At 34.8% G+C, this 24,813-nt stretch overlaps 3 protein-coding genes across 6 annotated transcripts; 2 read left to right on the forward strand and 1 right to left on the reverse strand.

The window, feature by feature from the left end:
- The first annotated feature begins 441 nt into the window (after nucleotides 1-441).
- On the forward strand, nucleotides 442-5,564 carry LOC114369174 (granule-bound starch synthase 1, chloroplastic/amyloplastic-like). Of its 2 annotated transcripts, none has more exons than XM_028326365.1 (14): nucleotides 442-714; nucleotides 806-1,164; nucleotides 2,040-2,120; nucleotides 2,223-2,321; nucleotides 2,445-2,534; nucleotides 2,842-2,905; nucleotides 2,997-3,097; nucleotides 3,185-3,294; nucleotides 3,410-3,653; nucleotides 3,754-3,930; nucleotides 4,012-4,203; nucleotides 4,307-4,393; nucleotides 4,475-4,603; nucleotides 4,959-5,564. In XM_028326365.1, the coding sequence occupies exons 2-14, from the start codon at nucleotides 829-831 to the stop codon at nucleotides 5,073-5,075; spliced, it is 1,827 nt and encodes a 608-aa protein (XP_028182166.1). In that variant the 5' UTR covers nucleotides 442-714; nucleotides 806-828; the 3' UTR covers nucleotides 5,076-5,564. The 2 variants fall into 2 exon arrangements, with proteins under 2 accessions (XP_028182166.1, XP_028182167.1); XM_028326366.1 differs by having other exon boundaries at nucleotides 442-719; nucleotides 4,959-5,486.
- A 1,958-nt stretch (nucleotides 5,565-7,522) lies between these two features.
- LOC114372160 (glucan endo-1,3-beta-glucosidase 11) lies at nucleotides 7,523-11,085 on the forward strand. Of its 3 annotated transcripts, none has more exons than XM_028329594.1 (4): nucleotides 7,523-7,759; nucleotides 7,830-8,947; nucleotides 10,118-10,281; nucleotides 10,890-11,085. In XM_028329594.1, the coding sequence occupies exons 1-3, from the start codon at nucleotides 7,714-7,716 to the stop codon at nucleotides 10,193-10,195; spliced, it is 1,242 nt and encodes a 413-aa protein (XP_028185395.1). In that variant the 5' UTR covers nucleotides 7,523-7,713; the 3' UTR covers nucleotides 10,196-10,281; nucleotides 10,890-11,085. The 3 variants fall into 3 exon arrangements, with proteins under 3 accessions (XP_028185395.1, XP_028185396.1, XP_028185394.1); XM_028329595.1 differs by having other exon boundaries at nucleotides 7,833-8,947; XM_028329593.1 differs by having other exon boundaries at nucleotides 7,531-7,759; nucleotides 7,827-8,947.
- A 1,034-nt stretch (nucleotides 11,086-12,119) lies between these two features.
- Nucleotides 12,120-23,369, reverse strand: LOC114372159 (ubiquitin carboxyl-terminal hydrolase 9-like). Its single transcript, XM_028329592.1, has 14 exons — nucleotides 23,129-23,369; nucleotides 22,803-23,007; nucleotides 20,726-20,974; nucleotides 20,084-20,228; nucleotides 19,635-19,694; nucleotides 19,439-19,537; nucleotides 18,748-19,134; nucleotides 18,488-18,628; nucleotides 16,333-16,503; nucleotides 15,540-15,797; nucleotides 15,320-15,465; nucleotides 13,302-13,844; nucleotides 12,926-13,196; nucleotides 12,120-12,800 (listed from the first exon to the last, which is right to left on the reverse strand). Exons 2-14 carry the CDS (start codon nucleotides 22,952-22,954, stop codon nucleotides 12,642-12,644), a joined length of 2,781 nt encoding a protein of 926 aa, XP_028185393.1. The 5' UTR covers nucleotides 22,955-23,007; nucleotides 23,129-23,369; the 3' UTR covers nucleotides 12,120-12,641.
- Nucleotides 23,370-24,813: the final 1,444 nt, after the last annotated feature.

A 24,813-nucleotide genomic window follows, 5' to 3' on the forward strand; every position in this document is an offset into this window, starting at 1 on the left:
CTATAGTGTTTCTTAAATAAAAAGAAAGTTCATTTATATGGTTATAAACAATGGGATACGCCTTGAAGTTTTCAATTAATTCATTCTGTGTTTTCCAGTACTGCATGTTTTTTAGTTTCCGAGGAGATGTGGTGCTGCTGATTTTTGTTTGATAGCCGATGAATCAGTATCTCATGGTGGGGCTTTTGTTGGTCCTTTCTGCATGCCACTTGATTATTTTTCTCTAATTTGTTTTCCAAGGCACACAATTATGTATTTTTCAAAGAAGTTTTTGACCTTAAAAGGCAATTACTCACACCATATTCATCAGAATCCCATGTGGTATATATGGCCCACTTGCATGAAATCCCTCACTACTGCCACGTGTTGATACACAGAAGGCCAAGGAGGGAGGTTCTGTACAACTACAAATGCCACTCACATGACCTTCGTTGAAACCACTCAAAATAACACTGAGAAGCCATTATTTCAGTTCAGATTCATTCCCTCAACATTTGTTGTTACTTTTACTACATTTACTATCTCTCTAAATGATGTCTTTGATCTCTTCTCTTTCAGTTGTTCAAACCCATGTTAACATCAGATCCTGATTTGTTGCTCTATTTATTTTACGCTCGAGACTAATTTACTTTACACTATTACTACATATGCTATTCACTTCCCCTTCACTTGTTTACATCGCAAACCTTCTCTCTCAATACTACAGAAGATAACGTACGGTATTATTGCTTTCATTTCGCAAGCTTCTGGTAGAACAAAGGGTATTATTATTATTCTAAGTTGTGATTTTTGGTGTGACATGCAGATTGCAGAAGGCGTAAACCAAGCATGGCAACAGTGACGGCCTCTTCTTATGCGGTGTCAGGAAGCGCGTGTCACAGCCACCGTGGCGCGTCGAGAAGAGAGGCCAAAGTGAATTCTTTGGCTCAGGTAAGTCTCAATTATGATGGGTTGAGATCCCTGAACAAGCTGCACGTGCGAACCACGCGTGCGGCCAAAACCAAAACCTTGTTGTCTGCGAAAAGTAACAAGAGTGGACATGACGGAGTTTTGGGGAGGATTAAATGTGGGATGAACATGATCTTCGTGGGGACTGAGGTGGCACCTTGGAGCAAAACCGGGGGACTTGGTGATGTTCTTGGAGGACTTCCACCAGCGTTGGCTGTATGTGGATTCATCATTGTCTTAATTCTCTTACCTGTTCTTACTTTGATCTTCTTACCATTTATCCCTTTTAATTTCACGCTTTCACGAGTTATTCTTAATCTATCATTAAACCCATTAAAGCTTAGGGTTAAAGTGCAAAATAATACAACAAAGATTGATCCAACTGTTAAGAAAATAACTCATATTCTACAAGGATTTGGATTCAATTTCTGCTGCTGATATAAAAATCTTGATACTTAATAATATGTAATTATTTTTGTGTAAATATACATTGAATCTCGAAGTCTGTCAGATCAGTCTTCAAAACTCAACTTACTTAAATTTTTTGTTAGAAAAAAACTAGAAAATAATATATTTCCATAGATCACAAGACTAAAATAAGTACAAATAAAGTACAAGAATATGGTGATCATTAAAAAAATACAAGGAAGTTTGGTGTGTGCCTGTCATCTAGAGGAACAAATCACGTAAAGTTTGATTTATTTGATTTTTTAAAGTCAAAAGGTGCAATTTATTTATTATTAGTAGTAGTCCTTACATCTAATCTAATTTTAAGAATTCAAAAGTAATAAAATTGGAAAAGCAAGTATATATTACATCATAAATATAAATAGTGGATGCTTTTTTCCTCAATAAAATCTTACATTTTTTAGTTGATTAAAAAAAACAGAATTGAACCCTGAGACCTATGTGTGTAAAAAAAAAAATCTATTAAGAAAAATTAACTCAAATAAATAAATCGTACTATCAAAGAATTGCTCCTTAACTTCCAAGTGGAGATGCCTGGTTTCATCCAAAAAAATAGACCTGAAGATTAATGTTAACATTCTTCTTCTTATTATCTGATCCCTGTTTTGTGCTAATTAATATAGGGAAACGGACACCGTGTTATGACAGTGTCACCACGTTACGACCAATACAAGGATGCATGGGACACTAGTGTGACGGTGGAGGTAACTTTTTGGTTCTCATGTATCTCACTGTATAAATCTATGAAATTCTTAGTAAATGATTGAACTGTTTCGTTTTTTCATTCTTTTCTTCCGTGTTGGTAGGTCAAAATTGGAGATAGAATAGAAACTGTCCGTTTCTTTCACTGCTACAAGCGTGGAGTGGATCGTGTTTTTGTGGACCACCCGTGTTTCCTTGAGAAGGTTATATACTTTTGTTGGCATCAACCATTTCACACAATGGAATACTTATAGGATAGGAGCCACTGTGACCGTGGCACCTTGAAGTTAATAAATTGACATTTTTCTTCCATTTTGATTTTAAAGGTATGGGGCAAGACTAGGTCAAAACTCTATGGCCCTAGTGCTGGAGTAGATTATGAAGACAACCAACTTAGGTTCAGCTTGTTATGCCAGGTACCTTATTGTCTGGATAATTGCTCAAATTTCCATGTCCTCTGAATCATAATTATCCATACTCTGTCTGTTTCAATTGATTTAATTTCTCAAAGAAATTGTAACCAAAAAAAGTTCTCAAAGAAATGGCAACGGGTCATGTATTTCCGGACATTGCTGACTACATTTATGTTAGCTGGAATTTGAATGACCTTAATGTTTGTTGAGAGTACTTATTTGGTACTAGTATTTGATAGCTGAGAATTACAACACATTTACATTTATTGACTTTGGATGTGACATTATCAATGTGTTTAACAATTTTCAGGCAGCACTTGAGGCACCAAGGGTTTTGAATTTAAACAGCAACAAATATTTCTCTGGACCATATGGTATGGTTCTCTGGTTTTTTCCTTGATCTTTAATCGTAGGTTAAGCAAAAACTTCAAATGTAGTTTACAAGCTTTTTCTGTCTTTTGGCAGGCGACGATGTAATCTTTATTGCCAATGATTGGCACACTGCCCTTCTTCCATGCTACTTGAAATCAATGTACCAGACCAGGGGGATTTACAAAAACGCAAAGGTGAGAATTTATTTACTTTCTGCATGTTTGTCTTCACCATTCATTCTTTCTAGGTAAACTGACTTTCCTTTTGACTCATCATGGCAGGTTGCATTTTGTCTTCATAACATAGCCTACCAGGGTAGGCATGCCTTTGCAGACTTCTCTCTTCTCAATTTACCTCGCGAATTCAAGGGTTCTTTTGACTTCACTGATGGGTACGACGCCATTATCTATTCCAAAATAACTTACAACATGTTTTTGGTTTATTAGTTTATACACTTGACTTTTATATATCCAACCACGTAAATGTTTCTTATGTTTCATTTTCAGGCATGTTAAGCCTGTGAAGGGAAGGAAACTTAACTGGATGAAGGCTGCAATATTAGAATCGGACCGAGTACTCACTGTAAGTCCATATTATGCCCAGGAACTTGTTTCCGGAGAGGAAAGAGGTGTAGAATTGAACAATATAATTCGTTCATGTGGCATCACTGGTATCGTGAATGGTATGGATAATAGGGAGTGGAGTCCAAAAACTGATAAATTCATTGATCTACACTACGATGCAACAACTGTAAGTAGTATCTTTCCTGTTATTAAATATGGTTTGCACATTGATATGGAGTTATGGACCATAGAAATTAGCACATGCTCATCAAAACTGTCATTCTTAGGTCACCGAAGCAAAATTACTGCTGAAAGAGGCACTTCAAGCAGAGGTTGGCTTGCCTGTTGACAGGAATATCCCTCTGATAGGCTTCATTGGTAGGCTTGAAGAGCAGAAAGGTTCTGATATTCTTGTGGAAGCTATCCCAATGTTCATTGACCAGAATGTTCAGATTATGATTCTTGTAAGTGTCTTGTTAATCCATATTACTGATTCTGCTACCAGAGCAAAGTTATGCTGATGTTTCATATCATTTTCCTTTCAGGGAACTGGCAAAAAGGTCATGGAGAAGCAAATAGAGCAACTAGAGGAAATTTATCCTGACAAGGTTAGAGGGGTAGCAAAATTCAACGGTCCCTTGGCTCACAAGATTATTGCTGGAGCTGACTTTATAGTGATCCCAAGTAGATTTGAACCCTGTGGTCTAGTTCAGTTGCATGCCATGCCATATGGAACGGTATAGACTATGCCCCTCTTTTTCTCTTTTTCCTTCTCATCTACACCTTGGTGTTCCCTTGAAACATTTTTTGACTCTTCAAACATCAAATGTTTTGTGACAGGTGCCCATTGTTTCCTCCACTGGTGGACTCGTTGACACCGTTCAAGAAGGGTATACTGGATTCCACATGGGAGCATTCAACGTAGAAGTAAGTAGTGTAGAAACATAGCCTTGCATAATTTTGATAGAGGAGCGAATCGCAAAGATTATAACTGGTGTTTTTCTGTAGTGTGAAGCTGTTGATCCAGTTGATGTGGAAAAGTTAGCAACTACTGTAAAGAGAGCCCTTGGAACCTATGGTACCCCAGCCATGACACAAATGATCCAGAACTGCATGGCCCAAGACTTTTCATGGAAGGTAAGCATGCAATTAGCTGCTGTGTGAATGTGTTTTGCTCAAAACCGATCTAATAATGATAAAATAACTAAAAAGCTTTAGGCTATCCAACAAAATATTATTTGCTATTAGTTTTTTAAAATAAAAAATACCTCACATATTAACTAAAGATCTCACGTATCAACTAAAGGTTTCAGGCATCGCTCTTTTCTTTAAAGTAAAAAATATTTCTCTAACTTTTTTGCTTTAGGGTTTTGCTTACAGCTCACTGCAAAAAAAACAAAAAAAAAAATGTTACACGTTATGTTATGCCTCTAAGGCATGAGCCATGGAGGGAAATGCTGTTTATCTCATCATTGGGGTGATTCTCATGCAGGGACCAGCCAAACAATGGGAAAAGGTGCTGTTGAGCCTAGAGGTTGCAGGCAGTGTGCCTGGAATTGATGGTGATGAGATTGCTCCTCTTGCAAAGGAAAACGTCGCCACTCCTTGAGCATAACCATCGATAACCTGATTATGAATATGGTCATCATGGTCAAGAACGTCATCTAATACTTGCCAGCATCTGATTATAGACATAGCCACCTACACATAGTTGGATCAACAATTTCTAACGAAGGAATGGAACTTTAATTTCAAGCAAAGCATAAAGCTAACAAACATGGAGGTTTTTACTATGCAAGGTCTTGCAATCCGTGAAATTTGAAGCATCTTAGTGGTAAAATGCAGCATAAGTGGCCTTTCAAAAAAAAAAAATGCAGCATAAGTGAATAAATGTCAATCCAAATGTATGCTTCCAAATCATAGGAAGGAGCATGCATGGCATTTTTTTTTTCTTATCTTATTGGCATTAGTCTCACTCTTTATGTACTCTGGAAAAAGTTTAAAGATATACACCATTTCGTGAGTTCAGACTAGTGCAAATCAAATAGTTGTATGCAAACATCATCGAGATTTGACATATATATATGGATGTTGATTTCCTTGCAGTTTATTTTAGGATGCCCCCTAATGAATTTGACCATAAATTTTAACGGGTACTTTACTTTGGAAGTCGATAGTGTAAAAACATTTTTTATACATAAACAATTGTTTAACCTTTAATCTTATCATCATTTATACACCAAAGGATGATTTAATTTTGATACCCTTAATTTTTTATAACTCGGGAACTAGAAAGTAATATCATTTGTATATTTTGAAAGACTAAAGTAAAGTTTTCCCCAAAAAATGGTATACATTTTGAGAAACAAATCAAAAAAATAATTGTTCATTTTTTAAAAAAATAAACTTAAGACTGAAGAGTGTTATGTAATCTATATATTGATTTAATTAAACAAGCATACTTATTACAAATCGCAGTTATCATCTATATATAATAATGCCTACAAAAAAATTCATGACAAGTTATGATAAATGTTTTATTACAAAACTACAACTTCAAAGGATGAAGATCCTCTCAGCTGATATTTGGAGCAAGGGTCTTGATTTTTGGATGATTCAGAAGGACATGAAAGATGTCTCTTCCGTTGGATTAATGAACGGAAAGATCACAATGCATCCTTTTGAAAATTTCGAAATCGGTTTATAAGTTTTTAATGTTTGACAGCTAAAATGCATGTGAGTCGAAGAAAATGAACTAAGTTTTCCTAATTTTCAATGTTGATCTGGGCAAACACGGCAGCCACCGCCAAAAAAATAAAATAAAAAAGCTTCTTAATATCTACACTTGAAGGAATTCTCTATTTTTTTATTTTTTTTTGGCAAGTCCGTATTCCTCTAGCATGTGGGATATAGTCCACTCATAAATAGAATGGATTTTGCTTTATATTTATCTTTTAATAAATAAAAAAAATTGTAGAATCAGATTGACTAGATGCAAAGCCATTAAAAATGGCAGTTAGAACTTAGAACCCTTCTTCCTTGAATATAAACTATTGCATTGGGCTATTTAATTCTACTATTGTGTCTTTGGACAAAAATTTTAATCAAAAGCAACATAGAATCTTTGATGAAGTGGCCTAATACATACGACAAGTCCAATAACCATTGCCAGATTTGATCATTATATCATAAGACTAGAGTACTCAGTCAAAAACAAATCATAAGAGTAGAGTAATAATGGCAAAATGATGAACCATGTTTAAAAATTAATAGTAATAAATATGTTATTTCCTATCTAATTTATTCCCCCTTTATATTTTTTATGATACGCTAATTTTTCTTTCGTTGTCACTTTTCTATATTTTAGAATTTTCTGATTCGTTGATTTCTTTTGTGCAATAGCAGACAAATGAGCGAAGGCTTTTTTGTTTTCTAATAATAAAAAGGAGTGTTGATCAAGTTTCGTAGTTGTAAAGGTATGCATCCAAAATGAAAGGCGTCCGTTTTGGGTTTCCCAGTGATTGGGTCTGGGAAATGTTGATCATGTGAATTGTGAAAGTGAAAGTAAAGTAGTCAGGGAACGATTGCTTGGTCCCCGTCTACATTATCCACTGTCACCGTTATCACAAATCAAATCAGTGTGAGCTTATCATGAATTTATCCATTTACATTAATCAATTTGATTGTAGTATACTCGTGTATGTCAAACAATTAAAAAGTTAAGACCTAACTTGTCTTTTATAACAGCTTGCTTGACAAAAAAAGGTTTGTGCTTGAAGTTGAAGTTTAGAAAAATCGTTAACGTGACAAGTTGATTTGGACCAAAATATATATGGATTACGAAATTTTAATCCATTGAATTTGATTTTCATCATTAAATGAATTTGTTGAGTTTAATAAATAAAGGGATTGTTGACTTGTCCGTTCATTTTCTTCAGTCTAAAAAAAGTAGAAGGCTTCCATGACGAAACATCGCATTCGTCTTGTTTCTAAATTATGGAATTTTTTTGCGGCATCTTTCCGCGTGTCTCTCTTCCCATTCTTTTCGACCGAATCTTTTATTATTATAAAAATCTACGTGTGTTGTATTATTTCCTCTCTAAAATAAAAATATCTATTATCTCTTCCTCAGTCCTCTCCCCGTGTCTCTGTCTCTTCCTGAACCGAATCTAATTGGAGAGAGGCTTCAGTCTGCCACCAACAGAAATAGTTATCGTCAAGTCCACACTCCACATTGTAACAGATCCATGGATCATCGTCATTGGCGCTTCTTCATTATGCTTTTCATTACCGGTAATTATTAAGCTAATATTGTTTTACTTTCACTCTTGCGGAATTGACTATTAATGTTGATATGCAGCAGCAGCAATAGGACTTGTTTCGTCGTTAGGGATAAACTACGGCCAAATAGCGAACAATCTTCCTTCACAAGACGACGCCGTTGCGTTGGTGAAATCCATCGGAGCGACGAAGGTGAAGCTCTACGACGCAGATCCACGCGTTTTGAAAGCGTTCGCGAACACCGGAGTGGAATTAATGGTAGGTCTGGGAAACGAGTACTTGTCTAGAATGAAAGATCCGAAACAAGCACAGGCATGGATCAAAGCCAACCTCCAACCCTACCTCCCAGCCACCAAAATCACCTCAATCTTCGTCGGGAACGAGGTTCTGACCTTCAACGACACCTCCCTAACCTCGAACCTCCTCCCAGCCATGCAGAGCGTGCACGCCGCACTCATCAACCTCGGTCTCGACAAGCAAATAACCGTCACCACTACTCACTCCCTTGCCGTTCTCCAAACCTCCTACCCTCCCTCGGCAGGAGCCTTCCGTCCGGACCTAGCTCCGTGCCTAGCTCCAATCCTGAGCTTCCAAGCCAAAACCGGATCTCCGTTCTTAATCAACGCGTACCCCTACTTCGCATACAAGGCGAATCCGAAGCAGGTTCCGTTGGAGTACGTGCTCTTCCAACCCAACGAGGGGATGGTGGACCCCTCCAGTAACCTCCACTACGATAACATGCTTTTCGCGCAGATCGATGCGGTGTATTCCGCGTTGGATTCCTTGGGCTACGGGAAGTTACCGGTTCACATCTCAGAAACCGGTTGGCCTTCTAAAGGGGATCAAGACGAAGCCGGTGCGAATCTCGAGAATGCGAAGAAGTATAACGGGAATCTCATTAAGATGGCTATGAGCAGCAGCAGCAGCGCCAAGAAGGGGACACCGTGCAGGCCCAATGAGGATTTGAACATTTACGTTTTTGCTCTGTTTAATGAGAACATGAAGCCCGGCCCAGCTTCCGAAAGGAACTATGGGCTTTTTAAGCCCGATGGGACCCCTGCTTACCCCCTTGGCTTCTCTCTGGCTTCTGTGCCAGTCGTCGCCGGTAATAACAATACCGGCGTCGCAAGCACGCCGCCGCAACCAACGTCACCGACTTCTTCCACCGGCTATTTGTCAATTTCCTCTGCTTCCTCTCTGGTTAGTTACACTGACCCCGCTATTACTTACTCCTACTACTTATTAGTATTATTGAATTATTGTGTTTTAATTTTAATTATATGTTTGTTGCCTATACCTGTGCCAACTTTTAGATCCTGTTATTAGTTTTGTGACAATTAAAATTGTTACTAAATGAAAGACATAAAAACTAAAACAAGAGTTTTTCAGTGTACGGAGTATAGGAAAAAGACTTTGTTTGATTTAGGGAAGAAAAAAAATAATAGACAGAAATAAAAGAGAAATAATTTGAAAATGAAATGATATGTTTTTGTTGTTTGATTTAAAAGAAATAATACTTTTGTGTTTAAGAAAATCGATTTTGTTGAGAATGACACCTTTGACACGGCAATTCCAAAGACAAATTTCAAGTTCGCGTGTCATAACTCGTATTTTAATTCTCCTATTTATCGTTCCAACTAAACTCGACAACAGAGCATTGCCATCGTCCGTCATTTAAACCGAACAAAGCCTTAATGGAATGGAGTAGGTAAAAAGACTAAATAATTAATTTATGGATAATTAAACCATAGATTATTTAAGTTCACTTCAGTTGGAGTTCTAGACTCTAGTTGTCTCTAAAAATAAAATTGAGGTTCTGATTATCTGTACAACACGTTTCTTTTCCTGAAGTTGATCTTGTTCTCTATTTTATTATCATTATTATTATTATTCAATGTTATCTAGTATTGTATACGCTTTTATAATTCCAATCTAGAGAGGTTTTACTTAGCTTTTTTTTTTTAGTTGAAAATATTTGAGCTAATTGTGAGTTAAAAAGTTTTATACTGATGATTATTTAAAAATTATTGTAAATATAATTTTTAAATAATTATTACAAGTGAATAAACTTTTTGTACATTAACTGGGATTTGTAATTGGTAAGTAACGTAAAAGATATTTATTTTGAAGTTCTATTTTCGAGGTTGATAAATCTATAACTGCGTTCGGAGTTTTACACTTGTTACACTCGTACTTTTTTAGATTATAGTCCCAAGTTTGTGACGTTTTTTCTTAGTTCTTTATTTGCCTGCTTTTGAGGATATCTTAATCATGGTCAGGATACATTTTTTAATGATTTTTTTTTATTTGCCTGATAACATAACCGTTTGTGACTGTAATGACGTTGATGTTTTGTTTTGTTTGACACAGGAAAGATGTCGTTTACTTGGGCGTTCTTTATCCTTTTTGGTGCCGTTGGTGATGGAGCTGTTGATTTTGAAGTTTTGAGGATTTGTGGGTTCAGAATCCAAAGAAAGACACTGGGGCATGGCAATGGGGAGGAAGAGCAAAGGCAGAATGAGAACGGAGTAAAGGTAAACCCCACAACACAAGCTACGTTATTAACAGTACTAGTTATTTATTTTTCACTTTGCTTGTCCTTTACTATTGGAATTATTGTCACCTTTTTCATAAAGTGCATATATATCAAACGTCACCATTGTATCCATTCAAATTTTGAAATTTGCCTGTTGAGGGATAGTTACATTTGGATGCAAGCAACAAATTTACAGCTTTTGATCATTTGTGATTGGCAAACTCGATTTGTCTAATGGAGTCTGTTTGTGTGAGAGTAAAATTGTTTTTGTAAAAAAAATTGGTAGTAATTTATAGTTAGTTTATCTTCCATAAAGTACTAGCTGGTAGCAATAATTGGGTACCCTAATTATCATCAAGATTGGGTTAGGTTAGCATTGACGAACGACCATCTTAAGTAATTTGTTGAATGGTTTGTCGCATATCACGATTTATTAGCACCGTTGTGGGGACAAAATTACACGTCTGAAAAAGGTACCCATTAGGAAACAGACAGCATCACGCACTTTTTTGTTGGCTGGCATTTTTGCTTTGCTAGTTGGCAGCATAAAGAAAGTTAACCCTTTTTCGCTAACTTTTTCTCTGATTGATTCTTTTAATTTTGCAGTGAGTACACGTCGTCTTTGCAGTGAGATGTCGCTTACTGGTCTAGGAAGTAAAGGTAGTTGTTTCAGGAGCTTTTTCACTCCCCACCCCCGGGACTAATTTTATGTACTACAGGAATAGATACATTGATTGGTATTTTTATCAGACATTATTTCATAATAATGTGATACGATCACATTTTGCTTTGCAGTATTCAATTCTCATAAGCAAGGCTTCGGCATCTGCTGAACGTGATCTTTTAACAATTTTATTTTGGGTACAATTATGTTAAATAAATAAAGACGACACAACTATTAAGGGAATAGATGGTAAACGCCTAACGTTCATAGGAGTTATTACAAAACACGTACTGAGCTGCCAGCCTGACACTAGGTTGGGAAATTGAAATTATGGACCAACGAAGTTTCTCTATACAAGATGACCACTTTGTTTACTAGATATAAGAAATAGTTGGAGTGAAAATAAGTAGGTGAGAAAAAGAAAAGAGATGAAAATATGAATTGTTTGGTTTAAGAGAAATGAAAATAATATTATAAAGTTTGTTTTGAAAGAAAGAAGAAAAAAAAGAAATAGATTTTTAATAAAAATACCTTTTTATCCTTACTAATTCAGTACGTTTGGGTTTTCTAAGTTTTAACCATTGATTCATGAGGGTAAGTCTGGCAAACTTACACAACAATAATTTCTTCACTTTTCCACCAAGTTTACAGAGGAACTTAAACTGCATGAGCCCCACCTTTTTTAAAAAATATTTAACACGCTAATTTAATAAAAGCTTAGAAAGTGTTCCTACAATTTGCTCTATTTATCATTGTACAGTTAAAAATATCTTAATTTATCATTTCTTTTTTTCTCAGCTAAAATTATCAAAGTATGAAAATATTAGAAATGAAAATTTTGTCCAACCTCCTTTTTAAGCTCTAAAATCTAACTACCACATATACCCAAAAAAGACAACATGGTTGCAGGCATTTCATTTTACCTACATAAGACGTCATAAATTTTCAGCAGGTTAAGCAAACCCCTGCTAAAGCTTATCGGAAACAACCACCGCATAAAATACGAATTAAACACAAACTGTCGTCGTATCATCAAGGTCAATTGACAAGAACTCATGGGGCTCATAATTTGCAGAGACAGAAAACAGACTGTAAATGTTCAAAATAAAAATGCGACATTTGCTCAATTTGATCCAAAATATCCACGCAGCTAATCGGAAATGCACCAGAGATGAAGTAGAAAGACAATACAAGGGAAAGTGGGCAATCTATTATTTTAAAAAATAAATAAATAATCAGGTCCTGTTCATCTTTCCACATGATACTGGGTCCTAGAATCCTAACAACAAAATAACAGAAGGATGGCACGATTCCTTTCAGAAACACAAGTGCCGCCCTCCTAGCACGATACTGATACATACAACTGTCAAACACAGCAATTATGGTGAATTCATGATATGTTTTAACCTCCAATGAAATGAAATAACAGAAATATCTTAAGTTCATAGACTGCCAAAATTTCTCTATCAAAAAATGATATCATTCATGTAGTGATTAAGAACTGAAAACTAACTAGAGCCTCACCTAAACATTTTTGTTTAATTGCTCTTTCACTACGGTAACATTTTGTCTCATATATTACCTTGCAGTCTAGCACTGCGAGGTAAAATAACTATCCAAGACATAAGCTTGGCTTTGTGCTAACTGCTAAGCATATAAAGTAGGCATCAAGCAACAAAATGTCCAATCATGATCTATACTGTATGAACCTGAGATGTCTCTCCTTCCATCTGGCCTTTACTTCTATTTCTCTGATAAAATAACACATATGCAGCTGAAGATTTAATTTCGGCTTCAGTAACAGGAGAGACATGACTATCATCGAAATGGCACCATTTATTGTCATCGATCAACTGTTAAAAATTAGCAGAACAATTAAGCCCAAGGTTTAAAACAGAAACATCTCAAACAGCAGAAAGAATTCACAAATTACAAAATCAAGACTTGGCATCACAGCAGGTGCATGTTATGAACTTACCTTACAATACGCAGTGTAATGCCCACCACCTAGACCACCATAATGGTTGCTGATTGCATAAAGGTTATAAACATAAGACTCTCCATCCTTGCTTTTCACATATTTGGTTAAATCCAGATTGTGAATGGGAAAATTTACAAAAGTGTCAAGTTTGTTTTTCAGGTATCTGCTGTATGAGAATCGTTTTAAGTGAAAAACAAGAATCTCCGGCAATTTCCACAAGTCAAGCTTCTTTGTAGCTTGTCTGTGTTCCTTGCATCTAGGGCAGTACCTAGTTAGTAAAAAAAAAAAATTAAAGCAGCAATATCTTTCAAAACACAAAAGCTCACAATAGTCTAGTATGAAGTTCATTTCAAAAGCATGAAAACAATCTTACCACATGTCATCTGGTCCAAGAGGTTCTTCAGTCAAGAATGCCTCCAAGCAAGAAAACAAAGAAATAGCTTCTTGCCGGGTTTTTTTCACAGTGAATCCAGTTTTGTGAACTTCCGGGAGATCCCTCAGGTAGCTAGAATCATATAATTCCTGTTCTTTGTCAGTCCAGTCAAGAAAGACTCTTACAACTTGGTTGGGTTTTATAAGAGAAGCCTTCTCGATGGGTTCACAACTCAAACAGCTTTCGTTAGTTAAAACAAGTTGGAAAGATGACTCCCCACAGGATGTTCCCTCTTGTTCTTTGTTGCCAGTTGTTAGACTCAGAGATTCAGATTCAGTATTGGAGATGTTTGATTGCTCATCACTGTCAGCTGAGATGAAACCATTTTCCTTCCCATCATGAGACTTACTCGAAGAATATGTTTTTCTTAAAGGTGCCAACATTTTATGTACAGATGCCTCAATGTTGGCTCCAAATTGAGGATCTTCTACCAAACAAGTAACCAACGGGGTCCCAAAGAGCTTCCTGTCTCCACCCTTCATACTGTCCAGTGAACATCGAGGTAATTCAAAAATCAAATCAATCAGTAATAAAGACTTTGAAGCATTATCATATTCCAAGTCGGTGCACCAGGAACAACTTGGTGAAATCTCTACAATTGATTGAGGAATAATGAAATGGCAGATTTCCCTATGCTAAGCCACAAATGGTTATTCATATCTTGAGTAGCAGGTACCAACTTGAATGGCACCTGCAAGACTCTAGTACTTGAAATGCCCAATAATGGAGAAAATAACCAAATCACCAGAAAACTTACAGGAAATGTTCAAATAAATATTCAAATGGTTTTGGTTTATAGAGTATAAACACAACAACAAGAAAATGATTTAATAGCTGAGTGAAAGCACTAATCACAATTAACAATCTCTGGATCATTCATTCCCATTTGTACTCTGGAAGAAATTAGCAAGTAGATGAAAACTATGACTATTAACACTGACTATCTTGGGAAAATCCCTCCCCCCAATCAGTTACTTTCAAGGGGAAAAACTATTCAACCTAAAAAAATTCCAAGTTACAACAGAATTCAAATAACCAACGGGAATACTTTCAGTTAAAAGGGAACCATAAGAACAAATTTACCAAAAACTTAGGTAGTGTTTAGATAGAAAATTGCAAAAATCTAAGGAAACTAAAATGAATCGATATTCAATTGCTTCAATTAAATTCTTTTCTTTTTCAAAATATTTTATTTGGATAAAGTAATTCAACTTCCTTGTAAATTCTTTTTTGGATAAAGTAATTCAATTTCCATCATATGTAAAATTTTAGCTTAAATATTTATTTTAGAAAAATGTGTGTGAGAGAGGAAGAGGGAGATAAAAGAAAGGAGACAGGTGTGGACGAAAGAAAGGGAGACAGATAGGTGCAGATATGCAGGAGAGGGGGAGAGGGAGAAAGAGGAGCAGAAGAGACAAAAGGAGAGGGAGGGACTAGGGAGGTGAATCAGAGAAAGGGGGAGGGGGATGGAAAGGAATAGAGATAGATGTTGAAGAGATGTAAAAGAGAGATGGGGGAGAGGGAGAGAGACCCAGAGAGAGAAGAGAGAGGAGGGAAATGGTACTACAGAGATAGTGAGTTGATAGTGAGACTTTGAAAAAGATAAGGAATTTCTGAATTCTTTCACTAGGTTTTTTTTTGTGTTTACTTTAGGTGTTATTTGAAATCCCTCCAATTTACTTAAAACCCCTATGAAATTCCCATCATTTTGAGAATTCTGAGTTGGGTGTTCAAAAAAGTCATTTTGATATATGATATTTTAAATCCACTTAAAAGAAATTCCTCTCTCTAAACTCCACATTCAAACACACTCTTAAGGAAAAAAGATCATTATAATGTCATTACATAGACAACAAAAAATCACATATATGCAACCATGACTTTTTAGAGCATTATGCCCTTTCAATGTATAGAGTATATTGCACAGGCACCGCATTCACCAAAAAAGGTCAACTTACTTATCCAGCCATCGATGCATTATTTCAACTTTCGTTTTCCTGGCTCCACTTTTGATTCGATAGGCCACAATATGTTCATCATCCTTTATTGAATTTAATGGTTCCATCGGATTCTCCAGATATCGATAAATCTTATGCTCATAAACCTAAGAGAGACATATACACCATCAACCACCAAAATCAAATCCAAGAAGAAGCAACTTTTATAGGAAGCAATTACCTCTGCAAGCAAAAGCATTTCATCACTCTTCAAGCAGCATGCAGTGCCTAATGCTTGGCAAAGATCTCTACAGCTACCATGCTTCAGAACTGTCACAGTGTATGGCATGGGAAGACCACTCCCATCAGAATAAAAGACAGTTACTGTCATTGTGCGAGTGACAGTGGAAGGCAGTGGTAATGATAAGTACATGAATGGATCGAAAGTGATTGAAATTTTGCCACATACTGGACAAACCAATGTTGACTTGTATTGACCCTGAGAATTTTATTGCAGAAAAATCAATATGACGTGCTTAGTAAAGATAACCAGAATGAACTTGAAAGTTGAAAGTCCATCTTGTCAAGCTTTTAAAGAAAATCAAATTAAAAAATTTATAGAAATCAGAGAAGGCTTATTGGAGAAGGGGAAAAACTCAAGAAAGCGTATAAACAAATTATAAACTCAAATTGACTAAAGTAGAAAAACAAATATAAATATAGTAAGTAGTTCTTAACTACAGGTTCTTATCTTTCTTTTCTTCTCTTTTCCCTTTTGTGTTAAAAGGGGGGAGGGGAGCATAGAAACAATGGGGCAGAAATTTAAGCATTTAGCTATTCAGCTTACGAATGGCAGATCAATTAGAGAACATATATTTTCCTTTTCCCTTTGATACCAGCATATGAACCCGGTTCATTATGGGACGGATTTCCATCAGCTACCATCCGAACCAGGAATGCTAGTGAATGGCAGATCAATTATAATTCATGGTTTCATGCAATAAGTGTCAGACACAACATGGACACATACTCACCTGGCATACATCAACAATCAATGAATCATTTCGAGCCATATGATTTTTCCAGCACTCAGATGCAACTTCCTCATCTGGCCTACCATCCGAGTCCTTCATTTCAATGTAAGGCTTTTGTTTGACACGATTCAAATCTTCATGCAATCCATCCAATAAAAAAGCAAGCAATTCCTAAATAAACAAATACACATTACTCAGAACAGACAAAAATCATAAAAAGGCTGAAGTTCAATGACTTCGTGAAGAAAGTCAATTTTAAAATAACCCAAAGCTGTCAGCCTGTCACTGAGAAATTCAAGCAATAATCAAATTTTCTCAAGTTAAATTTTAGACCGGACTCTCATTGCTACATCTGCAAATGCAAGTTAAGCAAAAGATAGATTACATAAGAAAACATAAAAATTAACAGTTACTCGCAAATTCAATTCTCAACTGAGGGTTGAAACAGATGACCAAAGATGGTGTACGACGGAAACAATGAACATTGAATAAAAGTCCTTTCATATTACAGGAAAATCGGTGGAAGAATCCCTAAGGGGGTGTTTGGTTTGATTGTTTTTTGTTTTCATTTTCACTGGAGATAGAAAATGATGATGAAAATGTGTTTGGTTGGATTTCTGTTTTCATTTTCAGTAAAAATATTTTTCCAAACGAACCAAAAACTGGAAACAATAAAATCTCGTTTTCAGTTGAAACCAGGAACCTCATTTTGGGTAAAATGAATACGCGGTGGCAAGGAATGTAACTTTAAGCAAATCTAAAAATACATTTCCTTTTGAAAACGCATTTTCAGTATTTTTATTTCTTGAAAACAGAAAACAAGAAGTCAAACCAAACATGTTTTCAGAATTCTAATCTTTTGAAAATGAAAACAGTTTTTAGAAAATGAAAACAGGAAATAAAAACAGAAAATGAAAATGCAAACCAAACACACCCTAAAGTGGCGCTTGTTTAGGCTATTTTCTGTTTTCATTTTCACTGAAAATAGAAAACAGTGGTGAAAATATGCTTGTTTAACATTTAGAAAATGTTTTATGAGAAAACATTTTCTGAATGAAGCCCATTTTCAAAAACACGCAGGAGTTGTTTTCAATGTTTTCTTCAGTTAAGTTTGGAAACAGAAAATAACGAAAACGCGGTGGCATGTCCATGATTAAAATGAAAAGCCACAGAGCCTTTGTCCCCTTCAGCTCCTTCGCCAGGATCTTTGTCATCACCCCAATTACTGCCTTCAATGCCATGTATGCACCTACCCGGGCCTCAGTGCCACCACCAACAACATCGACACTGGAACGATCTGCCCTCCGCCGCCATGCTTCACATGGTCCGTGGCCTACCTGGCGCACACAAACACCCCTCGCACGTTCACAGTGAAGATAGGATCGAAGATCTCTACAGTGGTGTTTACCGAGCTGACCAGGATGTGAACCGCAGAGTCAAAAGCTCGTTCAAATTAGTTGATGAAAGCGGTTATGGTGTTTCTGGTGTTTTGGTCGGTGATTGAAGCATAATTGTTGCAGACCATAAAAGAAACATAATTGTTGCATCTAATTCTGCATTTTGAAATTGTTTTCGTTCGGGTAGTTGTTAATTGGGTTGTGTGGTAGGACGCATATTGAACAATACATATTACTATTACATTATTACTCAAAATTTGGGATTATAATTAAACAAATAAATACATATATTTCAATATATAAATTGTTGATGACTAAAAATGCAAATGTTTTTATAAAATAAGTAATTGTAAAAAAAATTGTTCATCATAATATATGATTTTTATTTATAAAATTTTCAAAAATAAGCATTTATAAATATATTTTTGTCATTTTAAATTATATGCACAAAATATTTTATGAATTTCTTTATCAAAATTGATTAAACCAAACATATTTTCAATGTTTTCATTTTCAAAAAATAGAAAATAAGAAATCAAAACAAACATTATTAAATCTTGAAAATGTGAAAATGAAAACTGTTTTCAGAAAATGAAAATAGATAATACCTCCTCAAACCAAGCAACACCTGAATTTGTCTAGATGTTGCACAAGGAGACAATGTTCTGGTATTGAGTAATAATAATAACAGCACTCGAGTTCATTAATTTGACAACAATTTCAAAATTAGGAACTTTGACAATTTTGCACAAACTAACCTGAGAATCATGCTGGTTATAGCCACTGAATTGTGGAGCAAATCGGGCCAATTTGCTCTTGAATGCACGGGGCGCAATAGCAGTTCGCCCTGAAGACCACAGTTTCCTCAACAAGTCACCAAATGCAAGTGCTAACTCACCCTGCATATCAAAATTAATTTAAATTGCCTTCAAAGTAAAGCAATCATGGTACACCATTTAATAAACCGTTGAACACTAGAAAAAAAAATGCATATAAGCCAATGGAAATGGTCACGTACACGCATTCCTAAAGGATTGTCCATGTTGATTTCATCACTGTAATCTTGTAAGAAATATTCAGAAAGTGGTGGAGTGTGGACTAAACATTGAATAGAACTGTTCATGAAGCAGGTATTCCCCAAGTTCTGCAGTCCTGCCAAACCACCCCTCTCACCTCTATAGACATCATATTTATCATCCATATTGGTCAACGATGAACTTACAGAACTTCCCTGATATGAACTAAAACTAGACCCAGTCGAGTGACCATTTGACATGGTAGGTCCCCCAGCAATGGACACAGATGACCTTGGAGGTTCTAATGGTACCAAAGCTAATTCATTTCCCATTGAATCCATGCCAGAATGAGAAGAGTGATCTCTATCAAGTGATACTTCTAGAAGAATCTGTGAGCAAGAGATGAATCAGGAGCATCAATAGAAGAATCAATACCAAGCAAAAAGTTAGGATTCTTACGTTCTAAACATAAATTTAGAAGAACGCCAAAAGAATATTCAGCGTATATCTCTACTTAAAAATAGCCAAATTACCATATATTGGATGTAAGTTCCTTCTAATGGAAAACCATATTAATAGCACTTCATAATAACCACTTTGTAGGCAAAAGAAGGTCTTATTAAAGCTTTGGAGTTCTATTACCAGCTTGAAATCAATTACAATTAAAGACCTATACAACTCAAGACTACCCACATCTTGGTCCATAATCAAGTTTGCATCCTCTAATGTCTTCTGGCCTGAGACCGTCAGCAATGATTGTTTCTTCAAATTGAAGTAATCCCAAAAACAGGCCTAATTGACAATCAACAAAAATGGAAAAAGACAGAAATGTAAGATTTTATAAAAATGAAAAATAAAATAAAATAAGGAGGGGAAAAAAGACCAGCACCTTGTTTTGTTCTACTCCTTTAATTTTGCACACCAGCTCATGAAGTTCACCAATGGTCGCCTAAAATATATTACAGGAATAGAAAGACAAGAATGTTACAACCAAACATAGTCCTAATCCAGATTAGAAGCATAATGTGTCAAGACACCAGTATAAGCATGTACATGTTATCATTTAATTGTATGGTATGCACTTATAATTTTAAAATTTACTTTGAAACTTTTATGGGCATTCCCACAACCAAACAGAAAAACATAACAGTATTAAATTTCTCCTATTTTAAGTGAAATCCCATTTTTGAGAACCTTATTTAAACATAAAATTACATGAAATAAAAATTGGTCATTTTAAAAGTGCATACAAATAGAAGAACTAGCACCCTTTCTAAACATTGGTATTACTGCAAAGCTAACTAGAACAAAAGAGTCTGCAACAAAATCAATCAGTACCTTTCTGCTTAATTTTACAATTGACTGACTGTTATCTCGCGCATCAGTCACCTTTAGACTAAGTGGGTAAACCTCAACATTGTACTGCTTAAGTTCAAGACCCTGAGAAATTAACTTCCTTGGTAAAGCTGGTCCACCTTTGTACCTAGACAATTGAGACAGAAATCTATTTACACACTACACAAATCAATCATTCTTAAGCTGTCTTCTGACGTGTTGAATTAATGTCATGCATTTTTTCCATGCCCAAATGCCAAGAGGTTTCCATAAATCATACTTATGTTAGCTTCAAATTTTTAATATTAAACCTAGACGTGTAAAAAAATACAAAAACAAGAGTATATTACCTGTGAGGATTCAGGGAGAAATTTTAAAATTAAATATGTTTTGGGATCTTCTTTTACTATGTTCCAAACCCTGTTCATATAAACTATTAGGAAATTTCTTCCTGAAACATAATTTATGGTACTAAATCTGGGTCCTCAAATTATCCATTGCATAAAAGATGGTTTTATGCCTCTTTATTCAAAGAATACAATATCAAAATAATTTATGCATATATGGCTCTTCTTTTAGCAACAAATCACAAGATCATTAATTTTTTCCAAATTAAAAAGCAACATATTTATATAATAAATTTACCATTCCAACAGCCTTTCCCACACTTTTTCAGGAACTAAAACATAGTCTGTACCCTCTTCCAACATTCGATGAATATCTAAATTATTGCTGTCACAGTTATTTCCCTTTGAAATAATGTCAGAATTATCAATAGGCCCAGGTCTATCTGCAATCTTTGGGTGGGTTATCAAATGGTTATCAGAAGATTGTTTGTCGATTGAAAGCATACCAACACAAGGCCCAACATAACTCTGCCACCTTGAAAACCACCTGCAGGGGGTGGCAAAAAAACATGATCAAAAATAGATACACAAATACATGTGAAAAGTAATACACTATAGGGTGCATTTAGATAAGCTTTTGACAAAAGCACTACTATCATATAGATTCTTTTTCATTACTTTTTTTTCGGAATCTACTCATTCTAGCTTATGAGAAAAGAACTAAGGACGTGTCTGGTTGAGATTTATTGGGGAGATATAATCACTTATTTTTCAAAAGTTCTCTAAAAAACTGGCAAAAAGAAGTTGAATCAAACATGCAATAAAACTGTTTTTTTATAGTTTTTAGCTTTTTTTCAAAATAAAACTAATTATCTTTAAAAAAATTTTTTAGACATTCTTAATTAACAAAAACTCTTCAGAAAAAAAAATAAATGAGCTCATAAAACCACAGTTGAAAGTTTGTTGTTGAAATTTATGGCAGGATCAGGATGCAGTACAAAAATACACAGATATGAGATAATAATTTAATAGAACAAGTCATAAACATATTATGTATATGGAAAAACATCATGTAATTCATGAAGGATGGTAGTAGTCAATCCCAGACAGCAGGATAACTATAAATGCTCAAATATTATAAAATTGGCAAAAATTAAATATATACCATCATTAATAATCAAAATGCAGACACACAATCAACATCAAACTAAGGCATAATTAACAAGTCAATAACAAGGTAAGGCTGAAGCTGAGGAGCTGAGTTGGGCTGGTTGTGACTGAGACGATGCCATCACTCCACTAAGGGGTCGGAATTAATAATTAACGGCAAAAAAGAGACAATAATGAGGACGAAATTATGGAAGAAGTTGCAGCAAAACAAGGAGCAGACAAGTATGAACTATGAACAGAGTCTGGAAGAAAAAGCAGACTCATCCGAGGTTAAGGGGCTGCCAGAAAACATGTTGGGACTGCTGAAAAAGCAAGAACTTAGCCAGAAAATGCATCACCTGCCCTATAGAGTAGCAACCTAACATTTCATTCTTTGAAGAATGAAGGATTCTGAATGAACCCTGATTCATTGAGAGGGGGGAGGGGTATGGAATGTCAAATACCATCTTAAAAATCTGAGGACTTGCAAACAAAAAGGGGACAAAACAAGAATTGAATGACTTGTTGACCATAGTGGCTGCAATTTGTCCACTATTGCCTATAATTCAGGCTGCTGCCTCTGCTCCACAAAATTGTAACACAATGCCCCTTTTGCCACAGCCAGCCATATGACACATCACTATATCATGCTGTTAACTATTCTACAAAGGATCCAAGAAACAACAATTTCCAGCATCTGTTACAATCTCTGCCCAATTTCCCGCCTTGATTATTAATGAGGATTTAGGGCTCAAAATAGCAGCCATCCTGCTATAACGTTTTTTCTAGGACTACCACTACGTGCCACTATTTAAGATAGACTACTATGATACCAGCAATAATCAACAAATATTTGACAACTCATCTCAGCTCTCAGGTGTCGTATCGTTACCCTTACAAACCCCGTAGTAACTCCCTAATAAGCTTTTCAAAAGAGCAAGCCTAGCAGATTATTTAAGGAGGGTGAATCCAAAAGAATAGATACATCAGAGCAAACATACAATCATATACATGTCTAAGCACAAGCACAACACACGATCCATTCACTCCATGATAGAGACACAAATTAATCGACTGCTTAAAAAGTCCAAAAGACCAAGGGGCACAGGCGCCAATCATCATAAATTTTAACACCATAATTATATCCGAAACCATGACGCACAACATAGCATAGCATAGATTCGTTTAAATTAAAACAACAAAAATAAACGATATAAGATTAAGACCTGTTAGAAATAACGTAATATAAGTTGCCTTCTTTCAAATTAAGCTCCGACTCCTTGATCAACTCCGACACGATCCGGTTTTCCTCCTCCGGCGGAAGCTGTATGCAACTGGCCACATTATCCATCGGAAAAACTGAATCGGCGATTGTCATGGTGGATTGTATTTGTATCGACGCGACGAGCAACAAAGATCTCGAATAAAACCCTAAATAGAGGAGATTAAGTCAGAGATAATGCTCAAACAAGCGTTAAAATGGAACAGCGGAATCAAATAGAAAGCCAAGTGAAGAAGAAAAGGAAGAAGGTGATTGAAGCATGGCAAGTACCTGAATTGAACAGATCGAAGTGGATGAACAGTGACGGAGAGACCAAACGAAAGGGATGTGTAAAGGGTAAAAAGGCAGGATACAGTATATTCAAAGAACCCTAGATTGCAGGAAGTGCGACAAGGACAGGGAAGGTAATGTGCAATGTAAACGAAATGAATTTTTATGATCCCACTCACTTCCTTCACAAACCTTTACAGTCTTTTCAACGGCTGCTTCTCTCTCTTATTCCCCACCTTCAAGTTTAATTCTCACCCATGTAGAAATTTTGAACTGCCATGTACCATTTTTTAAAAGCTTTTACCAAGTCATTTTTAAAAAAGCTTTTACTAAGTTGATCTGAGAATTTGTGGTTTAGGTAAATTAGTTATGTTTTTAATTAATTGTTGATTTGATGTTGAACTCACTTTAGTTGATTTGAGAATCATCAACTAAAGTGAGTTGAAAAGTAATTAAACGAGTGTGTTTGACGGATAATTTTTTTGTTATGATAATATTATTATTAGAAAATTAATTATATTATTCTTGGATATTTATTAAAAAAAATATTTGTTTAACTATAAAATTAAGTGGAAATATTTTTCATACTGCTGACAATAATTAACATATGTGTTTGGATAAATTATTTTTCCTAAGAATATATATTATAATTACTAAAAATATTCATATTATGTTAAAAATGTTATTTTTTCATAAAACAAACACTTTTATTACAAGATCAGCAAATGATAAATAAAATATACTCAAAATTATATATTTTTTACATTCTCACAACAAAAGTTATTTAATAGTTGGAAGTTGAAAAATTAATTTACTAAATAAGTGTTCCGTGAAACTAGGTGTTGAAAAATTTGAAAAATATAAAATGACAAGAAATAATAAAACCATAATTTATATAAAAAAAAGTAACAAAAAAATAAATAAATATATACAAGATAAAAGTGAAAAAAATATAAAAAACTAGAAATTAACATTTTAAAAAATATTACTTAAAGTAGCATTTCAAAAAAATGTTATAAACTATTAAAAAACTACTTAAAAACTTTGTTATAATTAGTTAAATGAGTTTTTCAACTAGTAAAAAAATAATAAGTTAATTAAAATATTTTTAAATATAATCTTACCTGCACCACGTCAAACATGCAAGGAACATTTGACCATGAATGCGTGGGCAAGATTCTTGAAATCAGTGTAAAAGTTCACACATAAGCGAAAAATTTAAAAATGAGATAATGTAAAGGAAGAGATCATTGGGAGGGGGTATAATGGTACGTAGGAAGAGAGTATATATATTTTTTACTCATAAATTCTATGGGAATACATATTCTCTACCTCTTCTGTATGGATTAAATATTGATTGAACATGGAATTATTGTTTACTCTGATAAAAAAATATATCAAAAATTAATTATTTTACTACTATATAACAAACGCAAAATTACTTTTTTTCTACTATATTCTGGGAATTAAAAAATCTGCCCATGAAACAAATGTTCCTTCTAGAGTGATGTGATGAAAAAGAAAAAAAATAAGTAAATAAATGTATTTTTATTTTTTTGCATAAATAAAAATTGTTTAGATTGATGTCAAGAAAAATAATATAAAATGGTTTATTCACTCAAGATTTTAAGAAATGCAACAAAATTAAATAATATTTAATTAAGATTTTTTATCACTTATAAAAA

Source organism: Glycine soja, chromosome 10, assembly GCF_004193775.1.
Source record: "Glycine soja cultivar W05 chromosome 10, ASM419377v2, whole genome shotgun sequence".
Lineage (NCBI taxonomy): Eukaryota > Viridiplantae > Streptophyta > Magnoliopsida > Fabales > Fabaceae > Glycine > Glycine soja.